Consider the following 21,021-nt stretch of genomic DNA (forward strand, 5'->3'; position numbering starts at 1 on the left):
CAGTAATTATATGCTCTGGGCTACTGTTACAGTGTTTGTCTGCTGGATAGTAACCTGAACTTATGAAGTGATACAGTTGTTTTGGGATAATAGTAATATTTATAGCCGAGATTATTCTCAGCAGATGTCCTATGCATATAGGCTTCATTAAAAATGCTTTTAACTTTCTGGCCTGCAGTGTTAAAGCATATGTACGTCATGGAGGGAATTTTCTCTTTAAAATTAAACGTATTAAGCAAAGATCAGAACTAAAATCTAAAGTAAATGAAGGCCATCAAAAGCTTTATTAAAAGAGACCAGATTGTGTTTTAGCCATATGTAGAAGACTGGTATCTACTATTGAAATTGCATTATAGATATTAAGTGCGTATCTTGACTCGTCAGAGTAAGGTACTTCTGTGTTTTATTACCTCTAAATCTTCTGTTTCTTTTATCTTAACATCTGACAAGCAGGATCTAAATATCTAGACATTAACCTGTGTACATACGTGAATTGCATTAATATGTCATAGCTGTACCATACGGAAACTTGTTCTGCTAAGAATGAACAATTTTTTAATTTTCGTGTTAGGAATCAAACCCACCATTATTTCAGTTATCTCATGCATCAGGCTGGCTGTTGTGTTTTTATTAAAAATTAATACATGAAAATATACTTCAAAAATATTATTTCAAAAAATGAAATCCAAATGTAGCGTAAGCTGATGAGGGGAAAGCTTGTACAATATCCATCACTAGCGTCTAAACATTTTGAATGTTTCAGACGTTCAGGCTTTCCTTTCTGTTTAGCTTCATCAATTAGACCAAAAAACCCTTAATTCCTCCTGAAGCTAGTTGGATTGAGCTGTGTGAATAATGCCTGAAAAGATTAGTTCTTCCCCTCCACGCCATGTGCTGGTTGATAGCATCAGACTTTGGCAAGGCTTCTGCAGGACAGGAGCAAATTTATTTTGTTACATGCATCTGTAACACTTAGGCCTTTTTAAAAAAAGTGCCCTTTTTAACATAACCCTGTTGGCAACGATGTTACTTTACTTTTCCTTTGCTGCCTCTTTCCATAAATAAGTGCAGCGAGACAAACTTTGTTTAATCCACTGAGCGAGAGTGGCTGAGTCTGAGCCTGCAATCTTTTTATTCTCCCTGGAGAGCATATTAAAACATATAATCGTCAAGGTGAATGGTTATGTTCTTAATTGTGATGGTGTCTGTACATAGGTAAAAGGAAAAGCAAGTCGAAGTTCACAGCAATTTAAAGCTCTTTGTGTATGAAAGAGCAACCTCCTGATTCAGACAGATTTGATCAGAAAAACCACCCAGATACATGGGGATTGCGTGGGTGTAAGCGAGTAACGTTTGGGCCTGTGTGCTTTCAAGGTGGCTCATTTGTAACAGAGGAAGATAGATAAAATACATCTATAAGCTGTGGATGTGGCCTTAAAGGAAGGACAGTGTGTGTTTTTTTTTTTTTTTTTTTTTTTTTGTGAAATTTTCTAACAGTCATTGCCACCACATATGCTAATTTACTAGGAGTTTTTCATGGACATCTGCCCTTCATTAGAGCAGTTTGAAGAGTCATGACAGCTGTAACAGTGGGCTTGTAATTCCTCATCTGTTGGCATATTGTTAGACTATTTAAAATGAAGGAAGAAATGAAAATAGCTAACTAGTATCAGAAGCGTGCAAATAAAGTGTTAACTTGACTTCTGGAAATATACCGAGATTTCTTGTAGCTTGTATTCCCTGACAGCTTTGTTGTCTCATGCCGCTTGAACAGAATTTGTCAGAAAAAACTTCTTGCATCCCCTACCAGCATGCTTACGCTCTAGCAGCGTACCGTTGCAGTAAACACAAACAGATCTGTGTTAGTGCCTTTTGGTTCTGTGAATGTTTCCATCAAGCATGCCAAGATGTGGATTTTGTAATGTGGAAACCCACATTATAGACTTGGAAAGAGCCCACAGGTTTATTTCATATGGGATAGCAAAGAGTCTTAAGATAGTCATAGTTCTTGGTTTTTAACAACTGTGCTGGCTATGGACTGGTGGCGTGGTGATGAGAAAGTTAACTTATGATACGGCCGAGGGGTTGGAAAATCTCATTTACACAAATGGTATTATATTTGCACAATCATGTTTCCTACTTAACTACAATAACTTATGACTTTCATATATAGAGAGGATGGGCTTGTTATTCATTTGTTATGGGACTTAAAATGACCAACTCCTGAATTATTGTTAGGATTTTTATGGCAAAACTCTACAGTACCTCAGTAATCTTAGTACTAAAATGCACGCATTTCTATATGAAGACCTAAATCTTGTGCACTATTTCCTCAAGGGGTGCAAGAAATATTGTTGGACAGCTTCTTCTGAAAAAGCTAACTTTTATTATTTGTGTTTTTTTTTAGTGCAGCATCTGCCATGTCTACGGAGGGGCAGAGAGTTGATGATAGTCCAAGCACTAGTGGAGGCAGCTCTGATGGAGATCAACGTGAAGGTGTTCAGCAGGAACAAGAAAGGGAGCAAGTTCAACCCAAGAAAAAAGAGGGCAAAATATCAAGCAAAACAGCTGCTAAACTGTCAACTAGTGCTAAAAGGTACAGCATTCTGTTTCTCTACCTTTCTAATTTTTTAGCTGGCCATCTATGTATGTAGAGGTTCAGTATATTCATTCTCTTATTGTTTTATTATAACATTATTGTGTCAGTGTAATAGTCTTTTGAGACTGGTCACGATAATGAGACCTGTATATTTTTTTCCTTTCTTTGACAGATTGGCTCTTTCACATGGTTTTAATAGTAGCTTGCATGATAAAAGCTGACATTTTTTTATTGCTAGTAAAACTCAGACAGTTTTGTAGCCTTATAAAATATATCTCTGTATGTGTATGTATGACTGATGTTGAAACTTGTCAGTGTAACTTACAGTTAATTAACCATAAACATTTCAGACAGTTCAGTAACTCAGCATGTTAGGACTACCGTAATACCTATTGCTGTAAAGTACTGCATTTCCTTTTCCCAGATGGTCAGGTCAGAGATATTTGAGTGAACAACAAATGCATGTTGGTTTCATTACTTTAAACTGTGGTCTGTTTTAATACCCATTGCTTTTCCGTCTCTTTTCTGCTTGAAAGGTGGATTTGTGAAATAGCTATTTAAATTATTCTAAACTATCATGTCAATTCCCAGATAATGACTGTCATGCTTGGACCAGCCAGAGGGAACTTACAGTTTAGTGTTGCTCCATCAGTACGCGTACGGGTGTTAGTCCAGGCAGCAGAATTCAAATTGGAGTGTAGTGATCATAGCTAAACGCTTCTAAAAGAATCTGGTGAGACCAATTCTGCAGACTGTCCTGATGCAGAATTCCCAGATCCTGTTTTTCACTAATTTAAGGCAGTGTAAACTGCAAGAAAAAACATTGGAGTTGTGCCACGTGTAAAGGAGAAGCATCAAGGCCCTGTCACTGTAATTTATAACACATGCTCGTAGGAAGAGGCCATAAATGCCGATGTATGAGCATGTGTCTACATCTCATCAAGATTCAATCCTGTGTCTTGGCTTAGTCTGGCCCTTACCATTTGCTTACTTCTCTGTCCTGAACTCTTCTGTCTTTCTGGTGTAGTGGAAAATGCATTTTCTCCTGCTGCTCTCCTACCACAGGTACCTGCCTTACAGCTAGCCTCTGTGAGGCCTCTTTTTTTTTTTTTTTTTTTTTTTTTCCCCTGTGAGATGCTTTCTTGAGATCCATTCCTACTATGATGCTGTTCAGAGATTACCTAGTCATGTTGATTATGGGATAGCTGGCAATGTTTCTTTTTGTGACTAAAGAAAACCAAAACGAAACAACTTTAACTTCAAAGTGCGATGTTATTCATGTAGTTAATCCTCATAGTCGTTATCGTTTCTGGGCTTCTTCTCTTTTGTCTGCTTCCTGCTATTGTTATTTCACAATATTAAGAATATTAGACTAGACAGGATTTTTAGGGTCATAAAATCCAGTTTTTAACATCTTTAGTAAAAAGTCCCTGTATTCTGAACTTTGTACAACGCCTAATGTGATGGTGCCGCAATTCTGACAAGGGCCTGTGGACGCTATCCTATTAAAAAATTAATAACGATATGTCAGAAATTGGTCTATTAATCTTAGCTTTATATCTTCAAAGCTTAGAGCTTTTATCAACATGCATTTCACAGTGATAAAATTACTTAAACCTTTTAAAGTTTAATCATATCTGCTTATGGTTCTGCTGAAACTAATTATGCCAGCTGCTGACATCAGTATGTTTGCCAGTTAGGCTCTAAAGCAAGTTTCACATGTTTACTAATATTGAAGAAAAGCCTTTGATTCTGCATTTTAAAAGCTGTGATGATTTTTATAAATATGAGAGTTCTATAGAAAAGGATATAATAAATAATACTTTTGAAAAAAAATGTATTTTTAGGAGCGCTGGTTGTCATAGTGCTGTGTACAAATCCCAGCAATGTAGTCTTTATAGTAGTATAGTGGTTTGTGTTTTTTTTTAATAGTTGTATAGCTGATTTTTTTTTTTTTTTTTTTTTTTTTTTTTGTAGTATTCAGTAGTTTGTGAGTGTGTTGGAATAACAAAAACCTTTCCTTAAACATTCTTAATCTGGTCAGGCTTTCGTGTTACTTGTTGTTTTTGTTGTTGTTGTTTGGTTTTTAATTAAAATCACTAAAGCCTGAAGAAAGAAAAATCAGAAATTAAAGTAGAGATGAAGAAGAAGGGAGTAACATCAAGGAAGGAAAAATATATTATCACATATTGAGGATTCTATGCCTATGTGGATGTTTTATATGGACAGTTTCTATACCACTCATTTTTATTCATTAGAAATGAACAATATTGTGGAAATAAGGTTACATTCCTTCAATTGGAATGTTGTTTTTGGCCAGGTTTAAAAAAGGTGATTTCTTAAAAATTAAAACAAATTGCAGTAATTCAGCTCTCCTAGTGGGGAAAAAAGACTCCATATAAACTTAGCAGCATTTTCCTTCATTAGCTTTGTTAACTACATGTATGGTTTTGTATGGCATTACACTAAGGTGACAATAATCTTCACGTAGTTAAGTGTCAACCCTGCTGAAATCAGTAAAAACCCCAAATACAATACATAGCATACAATAGCATACAATAGTTAAGGCTTTTGTCAAAATTACTTAATTTCTATTTAGAACAGAGTGCTAGCAAGTTAAGAGAAAATCTTTCTTTGGGCTTTAATTTGCAGACTACAGGCTTGGTTCTAACCTGAATTTGGAAGCCACGTTTTCACACTTGAAGAGCTTTTGCATGCATATGGAATTGTAGTCACAGTAGTTTTGGATTACATTATGCTACCTAGTGTATGTAGGATTAGAATTAAGATTTGTGCATTTGTAGTTGGAATAATTCTGTTCTGCTTTTTATTTGAATGTTTATGTAGTCAATTAGATTTACTTTCAAAGAATTTCCAGTAGTATTGACTTTATATAAGTCAAGATTTAGTAGTGCTCTTTCTTTCGCTGTGTAAACATAGGCTGCTACCTTGTCTTGCACAGGAGTGTACTACACCAGCAATTTAATGCTTTCCAAAATGATTTTATTATGAAGGATATATGAGACTGCTCGAATTTGTATTTAAGTCACAGCAATTTTGTTTTTCTTCTGTTAGCATCACCATAGATGGCATCAAGAAGGCAGAATGCCATCACAAGCTGCCCTTCTCTGTTAATAGTTTTAAGGCTAGCTGCTATACAGGTGTAATAGCTTACAGCATATGTCGTACAGTGTGCTGGTCCTTCAATTTTCCTCACCCAGAGGGCATCACCCTAAATAGCAACCTTTCTTACCTAACATGTCAAGATTGAGAAACTCACTGCATATCACAATTACAGTTCAGACACGGAACTGAATTGCTGTCCTTGAAAACAGCAGGCATCTTGTTACCTCTTAAGCAGCAAATCTTAGCCTGACCTTTGGATTGAGAGAAGTGTAACCATTCTTGGCTGACACAGTAGCTCAACAAATAAATGTATTGTTTTGCTTGGCTCCTGAAGTTGATAGTTGAAAATCTGTCAACCTTAGTGTCCAGTCTTGGATTTCTTTTTATAAATATCTGTGCTTACAATGAATTGTGAACTCTAAAACTTTAGTTGTAGGCTTTTCTTGTTACATAGAAATAGCAACTAGGTAATGCATTAAACTTGATTAGAAATCAAATTAAAATGAGCTGTTTTTTTTCACCCTTTTTTTGTCCTAAGTGAAGTTTATCACAGCACTGTTTTAAGGGATTATAGGAATTATTAGGGATTATAGGAATTATTTAAGGAATTATATTTAGCATGTTGAATATGGTGGAAAAATGGAGTGCTTTTTCTTATATGAAATATCCTTGTTATTTACATATGCATCTAATATGAAAGAATGAGTATTTCTCTTCCTTCATCATGAATCTAACCATCTTTGTATAAATTTCATGCTCAGTCACAGTTCCTGTAAGATTGAAATTTATACTAGTGGTTGCATTTCTTCATAACACATTCTTCAGTATGGTGCATTCGTTCACATAACTTTTATGCATAAAGAGGTATGCATTTTAGAAAAGTAGATGTGGTAAAATAGGCAATTGTTATTAGTCCTTTCTTGCTGCTGCTTCCATGAATTATATCAGGGAATCCTCTAACATGTTCAGTTCTCCCTTAGGTTTAGAGAACTTTAAGTGTTTCAAGAAGGAAACACCAGATAGTCCCCCTAGGCTTGGAACAGCAGTAAATATATGTCTGTAAGAATTAATAATATCTGAAATCCACAATGTACTCTCATGCTTCTGAATTTAGGGGTAAATTAACCTTTGCACTATTTCTTGAAGGCAAGTATGCTTGTTCTTTCCCATTAGTAAAGTGAAAGGAAAACACAGTAATAGTAATTTATATTTATAAATATATTTATTTATATATTTATTTATATGGAGAGAGGGAGACAGGCAGAGGTCAAATGACTTCTTTTAAGATCAAACAAAGAGCATCAGATCTGACATTGCAGATTAAATGTCCAGCTCAGGGCTTTGATTACCAGAGAGACTTCACATACACACCTCCCCCTATCCCCCAAATATATAGAGTAGACCAGAATGTCATTAATTTAAATCTAAAGTGTGTGTGTGTATAATTATTTTAATTTAGAGTCCTTTTTTCTCTCGCTGACATAACTCGACATAACTGTACTTACTGAGCCAGAAAACACAAAGAAAGAAATGCCAGAGAGGACCCTGCAAAAAATGTCATGTTGCCAGAGGCCACACGCTCTCGCGGTGAACCCTCTGTGGTCAGCAAAGGAAATGAGGCACATCCTCTCCTATGCCAGATTCTGAAGACAACTCAATGGAGATATGAAACAAGTGCCAGAGCAGTGGAATAACTCATGCAGACAAAGGCTAACTTGCGCATCGGAGGTCTCTGTCAGTGCAGGGCTCTCCGGGATGTTATCTGGTGATTTAATTGTAACTTTGAATGCCGTGACATGTGAACAAGCTATTGCATGTCAGCCGCTCTACAGAAACTGTTTATGAATGTGCTCTCAGCATGAATGCAAGGTAAATTAAAGTTGCAACAAAAGAATTGTAAGGTGTATATATTAATTTCAGTTTGGATATGCCACAGAGGAGGAGAATAAGCATGGAGTACTTGTTGAGGAGTAGTTGATGGACAGTATCATATTAATGTTGCAGCTTGTTTGTGTAATAATGATAATCATGAATGAAACATCGCTTTATCTTAGATGCTTGCTAAAGCAATTAGGACTTCTGAACAAAAATAGAAAGTATCATCTGATCAATTTTTATTGCTTGAAGCAGCAAGGTGTTTTATTCTTGCTTCCTGAATCACGGGAAAAGCTTGATCTAGGATTATTTCAGTGCTCTTGGCATTTGAAATTAGATTTTTTTTTTGTTAAGCTAGAGCAGAGGGAGAAAAAGAAAAAGCTCTGTACCCATTTCTTTGCAGAATTGAAGGGAAATGGACTAGGATTTAGGAGGATGATTGGAAGGTTTTTGATCTAGGGCTTAAGCTACACTTGCCAATCCATTCTTGATGTCTCATGGGCTCGTAGTAATGCAATGAAATATTAACTGCTCCTATTATTATATGTAAAGCAAAGGAATCATCCCTGACTCAGTGGAAGTTCAATGCCATCACTCGCTAACTTCCCAAAAGGCACAAAAAAACAAAGGAACCCATAAGACATGAAATTGAAGGAGGTTTCATGCTATTTAAGTTTTCTCTGTTTTGAATTTGCGACGGCATAAATTTCAAAAACGTGGTAGAATTATGTCATAGACAGAAGAAATATTTTCAGCATTTCCCACAGTTGTAAGATCTTCTCTCTTTTAAAAGGTGTAAATTGTTAGGATTGTTTAAAAAGTCACTGGATTTAAAAGAAACATAAATGTTTGGTGTGCTTGGACTAATCAGATTTTTCTTTCTAAAAAAGTTGTTGGTCTTGCAATATTACTACAATGGCTTACCGCAAATATTGATTAAGCAGCCTCTGTTTGTATCTTTACAAGAAAAAAAAAAAGATACTTAAGATACTTATTGGTAAAATTCTACTTCCTGAAGATGCAAATATTTCAATGAATAGAATAAACAAATAAGCGTTGAATTTGTTTCTCTCTACAGGAGTAACTGGTGTTTGTATGTAGGGCTGGGGTGGACAGGGGTTGGAAGAAAAGCTAATAATGTGTCTGAAATACTGTTTTTAATCTTTTATTAGACCAGCCAACATAGTTTAAAAGATTAGTACTTCTACCTAACAATCTTACTGATGTATGTCCTAATTATTTCAGAATGTGAATGATAAAGAGTTGGATTTTCTGGTTCAGGCCAATTCCTGTACTGCTTTTGGTTTGTTGATTCATTACAGCCATAAAATCAACACATACTGGCATAAGGGGAATTTTGATAGTGGCTGTGAGACTCCTTAGCATGTAAGATTGTATTTGGATCTTGACATTATGTAGAGAATTAGTGTAAAGTGCTCATTTCCATGTTATATGTGCCAGTATATGTGAATGTTTATTTTGAGATACTTTTTTTTTCTCCTGTATTTATTTGCAAGATGGGTGGCAGTCATTTCTAACAGGATGTGTATGTACTTCATGTCAGACCTGAGATCTTTGGTTATGGTTTGAGCACCTACATGTATCTCAGGAATTTGAGTGGTGTTACCATTTAGGTTTTCTTTCTTGGTGTGGGGAATACAAGGAGTAGTAATCTGCTCCCATAGTACATGAAATCTTGAGCAGGAGTAAGGGAGAAGAAAATATGGAGGGAATACTGTCTTTCTTTTCCTTCCTCCTTCTACTTCTAAATGTTTGTGCTTTTGCCCAGAAATAGCAGCCTATAAAAAAGGCCTTGGGGTATAGTTCATAGGGAGAGTGGCCACGGCAGTCCTGCATATGGCACTCTGGCAAATCTTTGGCAAATGTAAACTCCTACAAGCTTCTTTGGGAGCTCAGTGAACTCCTACCATGTACGCTTGCATTTCTATAAAGTGGGAGATACTGACTTGCATGGAGATGCTGGTATGAAGAAAAGGAGCCATATCGCCAGATGTGGTGCAGATTAAGAATTCAAGGGCTTGGCATGGTAATATAAGCCTTGTAGTACCCAGAAATCCATAAGAACTGCATTGCAGTGACTGGAAGAGGATCTCCAGCAGGCTGCCAGTAACAAGTGAGCACCGCTGTGTCGGCCTGCACTAGGCCAGTCCAGCCTCAGGCCTGTATTGGTAGCCAGGAGGATGTGGCCGAGCACATGCTCTTAGTTAGGGGATGATGGTGAACTGGGGGAGCAGTTGATATGCGCGAGGGTAGGGCTGCTGCTCGGAGGGACCTAGGCAGGATGGGTTGACAGGGGACTCAGGAAATTCAACAGCACCCTGGGCTGCGTTAACTGGAGCACAGTCAGTAGGTAGAGGGAATCAATCACTCGCCTTTACTCACCGCTCATTAGGCTGCATCTGCAGTAACCTTTCCAGTTTTGGGCTTCCTAGTACAAAGAAACGGAGCATGTTCAGCAGCAGGGGGGCTTCGTAGCAGCCCCATGACACCTGCAAGGAGGCTATGGAGAAGGCTGGGCCAGGCTCTGTATGTCAGAGCAGGGGTGAGGATGACAGGCAACAATGTTGTACTGACATAAGGGAAAAAAACAGAAGGGAACACTCAACTGCACAAGAGATATCAAGCTAAATATTCTGGAGAGCAGGCAGAGAGCTGTGAGGCATATGGACAGAGGGTAGATGGAGAAGTAAGGTGTATGAGAGCTGAGAACCCTGACCTGTAGGAAAAGCAGGGTTTTGTAGATGGCTGTGCATGGAATAACTCATCTGATATTTGGGTGCTCATTTAAAAAAAAAAAAAAAAAATTGTTTTTTAGCACCTTGATCTTAAGCAGTTTCATGAAAACTTATAGCATCAGCTTTCCATTAGAAATGTTAAGAATTATTATTATTAATTGCTGTAGAAATGCTTATGAAGTTGAATGAAATATTTTGCAAAAATAAAGCCCTGATGTCTTTTTTTTTTTTTTTTTTTTTTTTTTCCCTCCCTCTCAAGAATTCAGAAAGAACTTGCAGAAATTACATTAGACCCTCCTCCCAACTGTAGGTAAGTTCACATGGATTTTTTTTTTAATTTGGAATATGGAAATGGAGTATGTGGAATTGTGGAAAATACATAGAGGACTGGGGTAACTGTATCCACTCCCTTATGGTAATGAGCAGTTTGGGAATAAAAGATGACAGATAACGTGTTTGCCTACATACAAAGAACTGATGTGGCATACTTCCTGGTAACAAAAGTAATGGTAAAAACTAATGAAATGTATGATGTGTTGATAGATACAAGGTAAAAATCAAATAATCACTTATTGGAGGTATTAAATTGACAGCATTTTTTTTTTTTTTCTGTAAAATATAATTTTGGTGGCAGTTACTGGTGTATTTGATTCCTTTTTCTTGCAAATTGTTAACACACTGTGAATATAATGGAGAAGGAAAAATGCTACAAGCGCAAACTATTATTAATCTTCTGACTGCGTTTCTGGTGATCAATTATGATAGTGAAAACTTCCTGAAATGGAGGCTATCATCACATATGCTTCCTAATAATTACTGCTTTTCTTTTAAAAAAAAAAATAGTTTTGTGAGGTATTTACTTAAAGCATTTTTAAAATCTGCTTTGAGAGGATTAATGAGGCAGGCCTAGAACACCTCATTGCTTTGCAGCTGGGGTGGTGTGTGGTTGTTTTCAGATGTATGTCTGGGGCTTCTTGCCCATCAACTTGAGATGTGGTCCATGCAGGGCATGCACCAGGGCTGCTCAGCTCTGCTTGGTGGAGCTATGCAGTGGTACTGCTGGCACCGAGCAGTCAGGCACGGAGCAGGTGAGCAGCTCCATCCTGTCCTGCCGGCTGACTCCAGCTGATGTGGTCGCTCACGTTTGTTGTATAGGCGCGGCAAAAGGCAAGATTGATTGAAATGTCTGATTGCACGCAGCTTTTGTAATGAATCCCAGTACATTTCAGTATCAAATTAACTAAGCAACTGGTAGTAAAAATGACAGTTGGCTTTATTGTTTTGGTCTCTTGATAAATGCATGTGTGAGAAAACATTCTAACAAGATTTGATGTGGTTGTGCTGGGTCTCAAGATGTAAGTCAAGTGGCTATGTACTAAAACACTGCATAGCAAAGTATCCTTGCAATAATAGCATTCAAAGAGTATTTCAGTCAATTAGGATGAACAGTTCTTTGCTAGATGAAACATTTTAATAGCTAAGCTGTTCTGTCATACTTACGACTGTGTGCAAGTCCAATCACTTCAAAGCTGTTTCAAACGGCAGACCTTTACTTACGTGTTGATGACTGATGCCTATTAGTAGATTGATTTGCTGAGATGAATATAAAACTGTAGTCTGTTGTGGAAGAATGTGTATGTCTTTGAACTGAGTCTAGAAGACTTAGTTTTTACAGCAGTAGCATTTGTTCTAGTTTTCTGAATCCTTCCCTTTGTAACAAAGCGGTTGTTTCAGTATACAAAATACTGTTGTTTGCTTTTCTTTTGCTAGCAAATGTAAACTGAGCATTGGCGGTTTTAGTGGAAAGCCCTTTGGTGACTTGCAATTAAAAAAAAAAAAAGTTAGCTGCAGATTTCCTGTTTTGCTTTGTTTTTGAATTATTTACACTAATGATAAAATAGCAATGAAATGCACTGCATGATGCTGTTTTGCAAAACCAAAAAATTGCATCTATCTTAGTGTCTGCTGTGATCCTGATAGATAACCATTAGTAACTTTACTATTAACAAATATGTTTTATAGTCGATTCAGAATTACTTCATTTAGTTTTATGCTCTGTTGACACAGTCTAAACAGTGTTTTCATTTGAACTTCATCTATTTTCTATTATAGTTAAACATTACAAAATAAATACATCAGCCAGACGTGGTTCTTTAGCATAATGAAGAAAGCCAAGCTGTAATAGAGTATCTCTTACCCTAAAGTATTGACACATACTTTTTTGTTTTTAGTAAAAGTTAGGTAATTGTTATAAGTGGTGGTATCTTTTCAGTTAAGAAGTTACATTTCATAAAAATAAGTTCCTTACAAATTAAGGCTGCTTGAAATGGTTGCAATTCCAGCCTAACCTTCACTATGTGTCCTTTTCTATTTCAGTGGGGAATTTTATATATAAAAATAAATCATGCTTGGGCAATAGCAATCTGATAAAGCTCCAAACTAAATGTCACCAGATACGAAGGAAAACGTCACAATTCACAAATGCTATCTAAGCAGATTTTTAGTAACTTTTGATACTCAGGATACTGAGCTGAATTGGAACTTGGGTGGAATATCGTGAGATATGCTGCAAGACTTTCAATTAACTACAGCAAACCAAACCTTCATGTTTGTCTCTTTCTGGGAAGAAAAAAAGAAAATGGAACAATTTCTGTAGTACAGTAGCATCTCTTAATGGCATGGTAGGCTACAGAGTCGATACAAGCTCCAAGGGAGTTGCAGCTTCCACTTCTGCATCAGCTGCAATGTTAACACTTCCCCCGCCTCATCCCCACAAAAAGAATAGGAGATATAATCTTGTTTGCCTGAAAGACAAAAAACAAAAAAGAAGTCTTGCTTGCACATGTGCTTTGTAGTTGGCAGATTATCACTGCTGCGACTTGCAGCATCTTTTTCCAAAACTATGGAAAGCTGTGGATTTCAGATTTCATTTAGAAACAAACAAACAAAAAAGGACAAATCTATCACATTCCTCTTTAAAAGAGGATTTAATCTTAGATGAAGTCAGGGTTGCCTGTTTACCTCGGTATTGTATTTTGTATGCTGTAGTTTGTGTTCTGGCAATAAAAGGAGTCCTATTGACAATCTTTGGATCATTCCCCAGGACTGAGAATATATAATGTACTAGGTGTCAGAAAGTCAGGTCAGGGGGTGTGTGGGAGTTGAGCGGTGTAATCATTGCTATTTTCAGAGGAAGGCATGTAAAATAAAGTCTGTTATACATCACATTTTAGAGAAAGAACTGGATGTTTTCTGGTATGTCCCTGTCCCCCCCTTTTTTTTTGTTCAGAGATTAATTTACTGTCAAGGAGAGTCATGAATGCTAACCAGGTATGTTTGTATTTTAAGTCAGCAGCATTGTGACATTTTAGTTTGTCAGGAAACAATATAGCTAAATTGTAGAGATTTTGCAGCCTGCTCTTTTTTTTTTTTTTTTTTTCTTCTCACTGAAACACCACAACTTCATTGCTAAAAATGTTGTGCATCTCCTACCTCAGAGTAATACAGAGTACAACTTTTCTCACAGGTGATAAAACAAACAAACAAAACCCTAATCTTTCAGTATCATTTTCATATGTTGCACTACTGGAATATGGGACTAGTTGGGAATTCCTGTAGCTAAAATAATGCCTTTTAAGTCTTTCCTATATTTTGAACAGCATCTTGTCAAAGACAGCAGGTTTCAGAATACACCTATTGTCAGCATAGTATACTATTTCCCTTCTTGCTGGCAAAAGAACATCTCTGTGGCAACTAATACCAATTGGTTACATGGGAAAATAATATCTGGAAAGCATTTCATGTATTTTTAGCTTCTTTCAATCTGAACTTAACAGCTGGAAACAAGGAGAGCCAGCATAAAGCAAATAGCAGCTCTCTGTGGACAACATTTGGAGCAACTGCTCAGAATTTTCCTATTAAGTCATTGTTGTTCCCCATCTTCCTCTTTGTGTTTTCTTTTGATGTCCTCTGCAATAGGTGTCACTGTCCTCTTGTCTGTGTATTTACTGCAATTCCTTTTATGTGTATTCATTTTATTTCTTTTTCCCTGTAGCAATGTGGGTGATGCTTGAGGCTCAGAAATAGACTTTAAGCAGCTGTGTAGCATAGTGGACAAATTGACTGATACACATTCCAAAATAATCAATTTAACACCCTGCATGTAGCTTTATCTCTTCTATTCGTTTGGAATCATTACATTAATTCATTGCTTCTTATGCTGTCTGCAAAACTGACAAACAACCAACATATCTGACCCTCGTATTTCAGTTCTGAAAGCCAATCACACTGAAAAGATTGCTAAAATGCAATTCTTCTTGGGGTGATGCAGAGAGGAGTCAAGTGGAGCGGGAAAATTATTTGACTTGGTTTAGGGGGAGAGGTCAGTGTGCCTCATGGATGCCTCTTGTGCTATTAATGACTACATTAAGGCTGACATTCCTATTCAATATTGCTCTGGCTCTGTTTTTGTTAAAATGGTGAGGCCATGATCTTCACAACTCTAAGGGATTACATGAATCCCGTCGATCTAAGTTCTTCTCTTGGGGCCATTTGTTTAAGCTCTTGCCTCATAGTACTTTAAAGCTAAGGAGATAGCACGTGTCAGGAGCAGAAAACAAATGTTAGCACGATTTCATAGGAAGACCAGAGGGAAAGGACTTGTCAGTATTACTCCCCAATGCAGAGTGATAGAATTGCAAGGGGTTAGAGCAGCAGGTATGGTCACTATCTGTCATGCTACCCTGGCATACCCAATTCTTCTTCCTTACCTCTTGTTTAAGGTGATCTTCCCTTTTTCCCCATGTGCATACACCCATTTTAATCATGGATGCCTCCATTGCTTTACAGTGTGAGCAAATAGATGTCTTACTGTTTTTTGATTTGGTTTTGTTTGTTTTATTTTAGACCTTGTGCTCATGACATCAGTTTCTTCTGGTAGGGGTTTCACTGAAGGAGAACCTGAGTGCCAAATTCAAGTAGGGAAAAAAAAAAATCTTTCAAGATGTAGCAGCTTATATCTCTATTTTAAAATAAACTGCTCTCAGCGACTTTGATTGTTTTCGTTAAGGATGCATCAGTTTGTTGCCATAGGCACATGACTGTGATGCATGTGATGCTAATGTGTGAGCAAGATGAAAACTGGAATAAGGAATGCTTTCTTTGAACATTTTTCTTCACAAGCATTTCCAGCTTCCTTGGCATGAATCTGGGCTTTCTTCCTGTTACGTTACATTACCCGTGGAGTTTACCTTCTGCCTATGTAGGCTTACTTTGATCTGAACTTAATTTTCTATAACCTTTTAGAGAAAGTGTGACACAAAACTATATATAACTTCTCCTGGCTGGACCTCTTCAGAATTTATAGCAAATAGCAAGAATTCATCAAAAAGACGAGCCTCAGAGCGGTGATGTTAATGCTCAGGATCCCGTTGTTTTAAATCTGTGAGGTATCAACATTCATTTGAGGGTAAAAGAATGAATGTAAAACCTTTTTGAGTGCACATTGCAACTGCTTTATTTTTTAATGTTGATTCCCTTTCTGCCTCAAAAGCAGCAAGGAGCATGTCCTAAGAACAAGTAAATTGATAATTGTGCTGGGATTCTATTTTATAATAGCAACTATATTATATTTTATCACTTGAGTTTGCACGCCTGTTTTTTTATAACTATTACTTTGGTTTTATTACCATGATATCTTGAAGTACCTTGGATGAAAAGGGTCAAGTTACATTTTACTATAAAATCTTTTAATTCCTTTTGCTATTTTCTTTTAGGACAACGCAGGAAAGTGTCAGTTGTGCCTTAAGGTCTGAAATATGCAGCTCTACTAAAACATGTTTTAAAAAAAATATCTGGTTTTGACTGTTGAAATGACCTTTTGATGGAGTATTGTTCTTGAAGCATCTGTTATTAAAAATAATGCATGCATGTTTCTTTTTGTGGGTTTTCCATGTTGTCAAGATGCAGTGTACTTAAGTATCTAAAATATAGCTGATGTTTCTTAGTGATCTGATATCTTGGAAAATGTATGTTTGAGATGAAAAAGTACTAGACAGCACTGTGCTGGCCACTGCCCTTCCCTTTCATAGGTGTAAGATAGCAAAGAAACAAATTACATATTTTTTTAATTTAATAAACTAAAGCTTGAACCTCCACTTGAGTCATTTTCTGGATGCTGTAGAGGGGGCGATTTTAGGATTGGCTAGATGCAGCCCTCAGAAGCTGCAGGATCCGTTGCAGGCATTGGTGGCTAGAAGCCTCAGCACTCTTAACGAAGACCACTGGGGAGAAAGGAGGGGCGGCGGAGCGGGGGAGCAGTAAAGGGATCCTGCCACTGGCTGCTTGCCAGAACCAGCAACTTCACTCACCCATGACAAAACAAGGAACAGGCTGACAGCACCCATGGGTACCTCCCGGTGTAACAATACCACTGTATTATTCCTGCCAATTCTGCCAGTTTTCTAAAGGTGACCCCTTCTTTCCTAGAAGGAAAAGAGAAGAGAAAGCTATTAGCAAAGAATGAAAATAGTTCAGCAAGCATTGTGTTAGTGTACATTTGGAAGAACAAGGGAATGTCATAACTTATTCCCTGGAACAGCTGAGCCAGAAGTATGGGTGGAGATTTAGATGTAATGAGGGGTCATGACGATTGCCCATTCCTTGAAGCAGAAAAAGGCATGCAAGTGCCCAGAACGGAGTTTATAGGGACGCGAAAGGATCCATGGATCTTTGACATTTGTAGTGTGCTTAGTGTACTAGATAGTTAAAGGTCTAGTTTAAAGCCAAGTATTGGGAAGGTGGAATGGATGATTCTGTCAAGGGTCAAATAAAGTAAAACAAAAAAACACTCTAATATTTATGGTGCAGAAAATTCTGAACAGAGATATTTTTCTTCCAGTGGGTTTATATCTGGTTCAGCTTGTCTTTGTAAGCTACCCTGTTAGGAAGTATAACAAGGGCAGTCCTCCAATGCTTTCTGGTGCAGAATTTTTCAGACTACCTTCCATAGACATTTCCTTTGGCCTTTTTTATTTACCTGAAGAAAAACGTTTCCTGCCATCCTGAATGTGGTTTATAACATAAAAATGATATTGTATGCATATGTTTTTGTAATCTCTTCAATACAGCCATCATAAAACACCAAAAAACAACGTCTCCCCACCAAAACCTAAAATAAGTGTGTCAAATAAACAGTCATAGCTTGCCAGCAAGGGAAACAAAACCATGTTGGCTGAGACTTTGCCTTGTTGTTAGGAGACTTCGTAAAGAAGTAGTTGTATTAGTGGCTATATTATATTATAGTATTAAATTCGGTTAGCTATTTCTGTGGTGCTTTTTTTCAATTTTTTATCTAAGTGTAATGTAGTGTTTTGTATGAAAAACACATAAGAGTCAATTTCTTTGCAGAAATTTGATAGAGCAGAGTTATTTGAAAGTGACTGTAGTAAGTATTGTTGCACTGAACAAGCAGTTACTTACATTTCATAATAATCATGTAAGAAACATGCTTTTATTAGCAACTCATTACCCTTTAGTAAATTACTCATTATTGAATAAATGGGGGAAATGGAAGGTACTTTGTCTGTTGGTTAGGACTGACAGCATTGCTGATAATGAAGTATTTGTTTCCTTAAATAAATGGCACAATCTCAGAAGCGCCGAATGCTGTTGAGTTCAGTACGCCCACATTTGATCAGAATTTGAATTCTGATTTTTAAAGTAATAGTGTAAAAATATTTCCTTTTTAAGAAAACTTCAAAAAGGCATGTAAAAAATTTGTTATTTCCTGAATGCCATTGTGTATCTTTTATGTCTGCCAAAGAAAAAATATTTTTTTTTTCCCTTGGGAATCTTAATAAATAAATAACTAAATATTTTTTTTTCTGTTTCAACACCAAGATTCTGCAGCTTTTTAACAGCTGTTAACTTACATACTTTATTCTTTCATCTGTTCGCTTGTTTTGTTTGTTTGTTTATTTTTACATAGGCATGACAGTCTAAGGCAATGCTGTAATTTGTCTTTTATTCTTGATATACGCTAAATGTTTACAGATTTAACAATTAATAGTCTAATGAAATAGTTTTCCAAAATCTCCTAGAAGGCAAGCTGCAGTTTAAGAATAAAAAGTCATGAACTAATAACAGAGCATGCTTTACAGCCTTTTGGAAACAAACTATGAAATTGATCTGGGTGCTGTTTTCTTAGTGTGCAATAAAACTTATTTATGCTGTAGTTACACATTTGCAGCTTTCTTACAAGCTTTTTGGGGTATCTAATTGGCTACAGCTTTGAATCATATCATAACACATGCCAAATGTTGCTAATTACAATTAAGATATCTACTTGAAGTAATCTTTGTTTTCCTTTTCTCTGACAATTTATTTTTTCACTTATTTACATGCCTTTAATTTTTCATTTTAACAGTTCTTGCAGCACTTTAATTTATTTTTGTTTCAAAGCTGTGGAATTGGATTAAACAGGGTTTTTTAAACACTTCCATGTTGCTTGGAAAGAAGCCAGTTACTGTGTATCGGCTTAATAGAAACCATGCTTAGCAGCGCCTCACATATGGCAGCTCGTGTTTGTGTGGTAAGGCATTATGTATTTTAAATATTACCTTTTATATGATAGTCAAATTTATGCCAGAATCTGAAGTTTCCTCTGATTAATGTTAACAAAAATAGCAGAGAGCCAACTGTTTCTGTTTTTTACAGAGAAATATGTAATTAAATACATGATTTACTGTCTGCTGTGCACAAAAGCTGTATTTATGTGGCCTTTATTAACTTGAGATGCATACAGTGCCTCGAGAAGGCCATAGGTGAGTGATAATATACTTTTTTTGATGTTTGTAGCCTTTTAATGTTGTAAACATTGTAGAGGCTGAGATGGTGATTCTCTAGCTAAGACTAAAATAGAAGGGTTTGTACCTAATTTAGGAGATTGAGTTATATTTGAAGAATAGGCTGTCCACTGTTACGTCAATTACTCTTTGAGTAAACACCTGACACAGCTGACAATTTAGAGCTTACCTCTTTCATGTTTATTATTTAAGTTTAAAGCTTGGCATAACAGTTATGAAACCTGGACCTTAGTATGGCTTTTATGAAATTTATAGCTTTTAAAAGCATTTGTTTTGAATTGCCTGAACGTAGCTGGTCTTCTTATATAAAATCCAGTAGTCTCTCTTCATACAGAATTTTGTTTATCTGAAAATGATGATATAGTTCAATGGAGAAATAGCCAAAAAATTCATTCTTCTGAAATTATTGCATTCCTTTTAGTATAGGTCCACTTTTATAACAGAAGGGCTTTTTATATCTTCAAGATTAGATGATATGCAATTTAACTTTTGTTGGGAAATTATGGACAGTAATGACCACGGAAAATCTACATTCTGAATCTAAGAAAGGTGATTATCCTTCTTATTATAATTTTAAAACTGCCAAAGAAAATTCTTTTTTTTCCTATGATACCAGGACTGTATTTAATACATTTGTCGTAATTACATGGGTAATGCATAAAAACATGCAGTAACAAAATAGATTTATTTTACGTTTTACTATGTTCTAATTCAAAAATGACAAAATAAATGTTTTATTACACTAACTTGTGATTAGTCTGCTAACAAGTAAGAAGGCAGTGTCTAGGACTTTATACTACTGAGCAAAAGAGAGATTTGTGAGTCCTGCTTTACCATAGGAGTGATCCAGAGACCTTAAAATGCTGTGCACTCATTATTTGGTACCTTGGGTAGCCTACATAAGATAAATAAATATATTACCTATAAAATGAAGCATGTTATATTTCTTCAAAATTGGATGGATAGCATGCGAGTAATGTATTTAATTTCAGAGAAGTTTATGAATTAAATATTAGATGTCTGCCTAGCACAGAATTTCAGATCTCATGATTATAAATAACTGGTTGTTAGGCTCATGGCTGTGGTATTTAGGCTAGGGTTGCAAACCTGGGGAAAAAAAAAAAAAAAAAAACAAAACAGTTTCAAATGTGGGGCTTTCAGTCAGAATGGCTTCACAGGAAAGCTGGTTTCAGAATTATTACGGTTAATGCAGCACTAGTTGGTGTAGTAACAGAAATCCTAGGTGGGATTGGCTAAAGTTTCCAGGTTAAGCCATTGGCTGGAGTTAACTGGACTTAATCATTGCACAGAAATTTTGCTGAAGTCTCCAGTGTGAAAATGGACTGTTCCCCTTATTTCAGATTTTGCTGGGTAGCTTGAAACAAGTGGTGTTCTTGATGGAATTGCTTTATAGAAGCATGTCTGGCCTCTGACTATTGGACAGGAATTAGCATTGATCCATGTTATACTGGGGTAAGTTCACTTTTCTGCAGCAAGCATTGTAGGAAACATCCTGGCTTGCTCATTCACAATTCTTTGTGGGAGTGTGGGCACTGTTATCTCCTACCCAGGAGGAGTGACTTTGGCTGGGTCACCAACACACCTGCTTGCACCTAATCTGCAACATTGCTTGTAGAAAATGATCTCCTGGGGTCACTTTGTGCCGAAGGTACAAAGAGCATGTTCTTCATCTTGCTTCTCTTTTTGCTGAGGTTTTTGGATAAGGTCTGCTGTAATTTGGCTCAAAGATAGTAGCTATCTCTAGGGGGGAGGGGAAAAAAAAATAATTCAAAAAAAATGA

At 36.5% G+C, this 21,021-nt stretch overlaps 1 protein-coding gene across 1 annotated transcript in view; it reads left to right on the forward strand.

Annotated features, from left to right (window-relative positions):
• The window catches only part of LOC311433031 (ubiquitin-conjugating enzyme E2 E2), a 212,039-nt gene that overhangs the window by 1,675 nt on the left and 189,343 nt on the right, over positions 1-21,021 (forward strand). The window contains exons 2-3 of the mRNA XM_084511742.1: positions 2,408-2,596; positions 10,616-10,666. Of these exons, the coding sequence (XP_084367868.1) occupies positions 2,421-2,596; positions 10,616-10,666 (227 nt within the window). The 5' untranslated portion in view covers positions 2,408-2,420. The remainder of the gene's footprint in view (positions 1-2,407; positions 2,597-10,615; positions 10,667-21,021) is intronic.

The sequence above is a fragment of the Aythya ferina genome (assembly GCF_964211825.1).
Source record: "Aythya ferina genome assembly, chromosome: 2".
NCBI classification, from domain to species: Eukaryota; Metazoa; Chordata; class Aves; order Anseriformes; family Anatidae; genus Aythya; species Aythya ferina.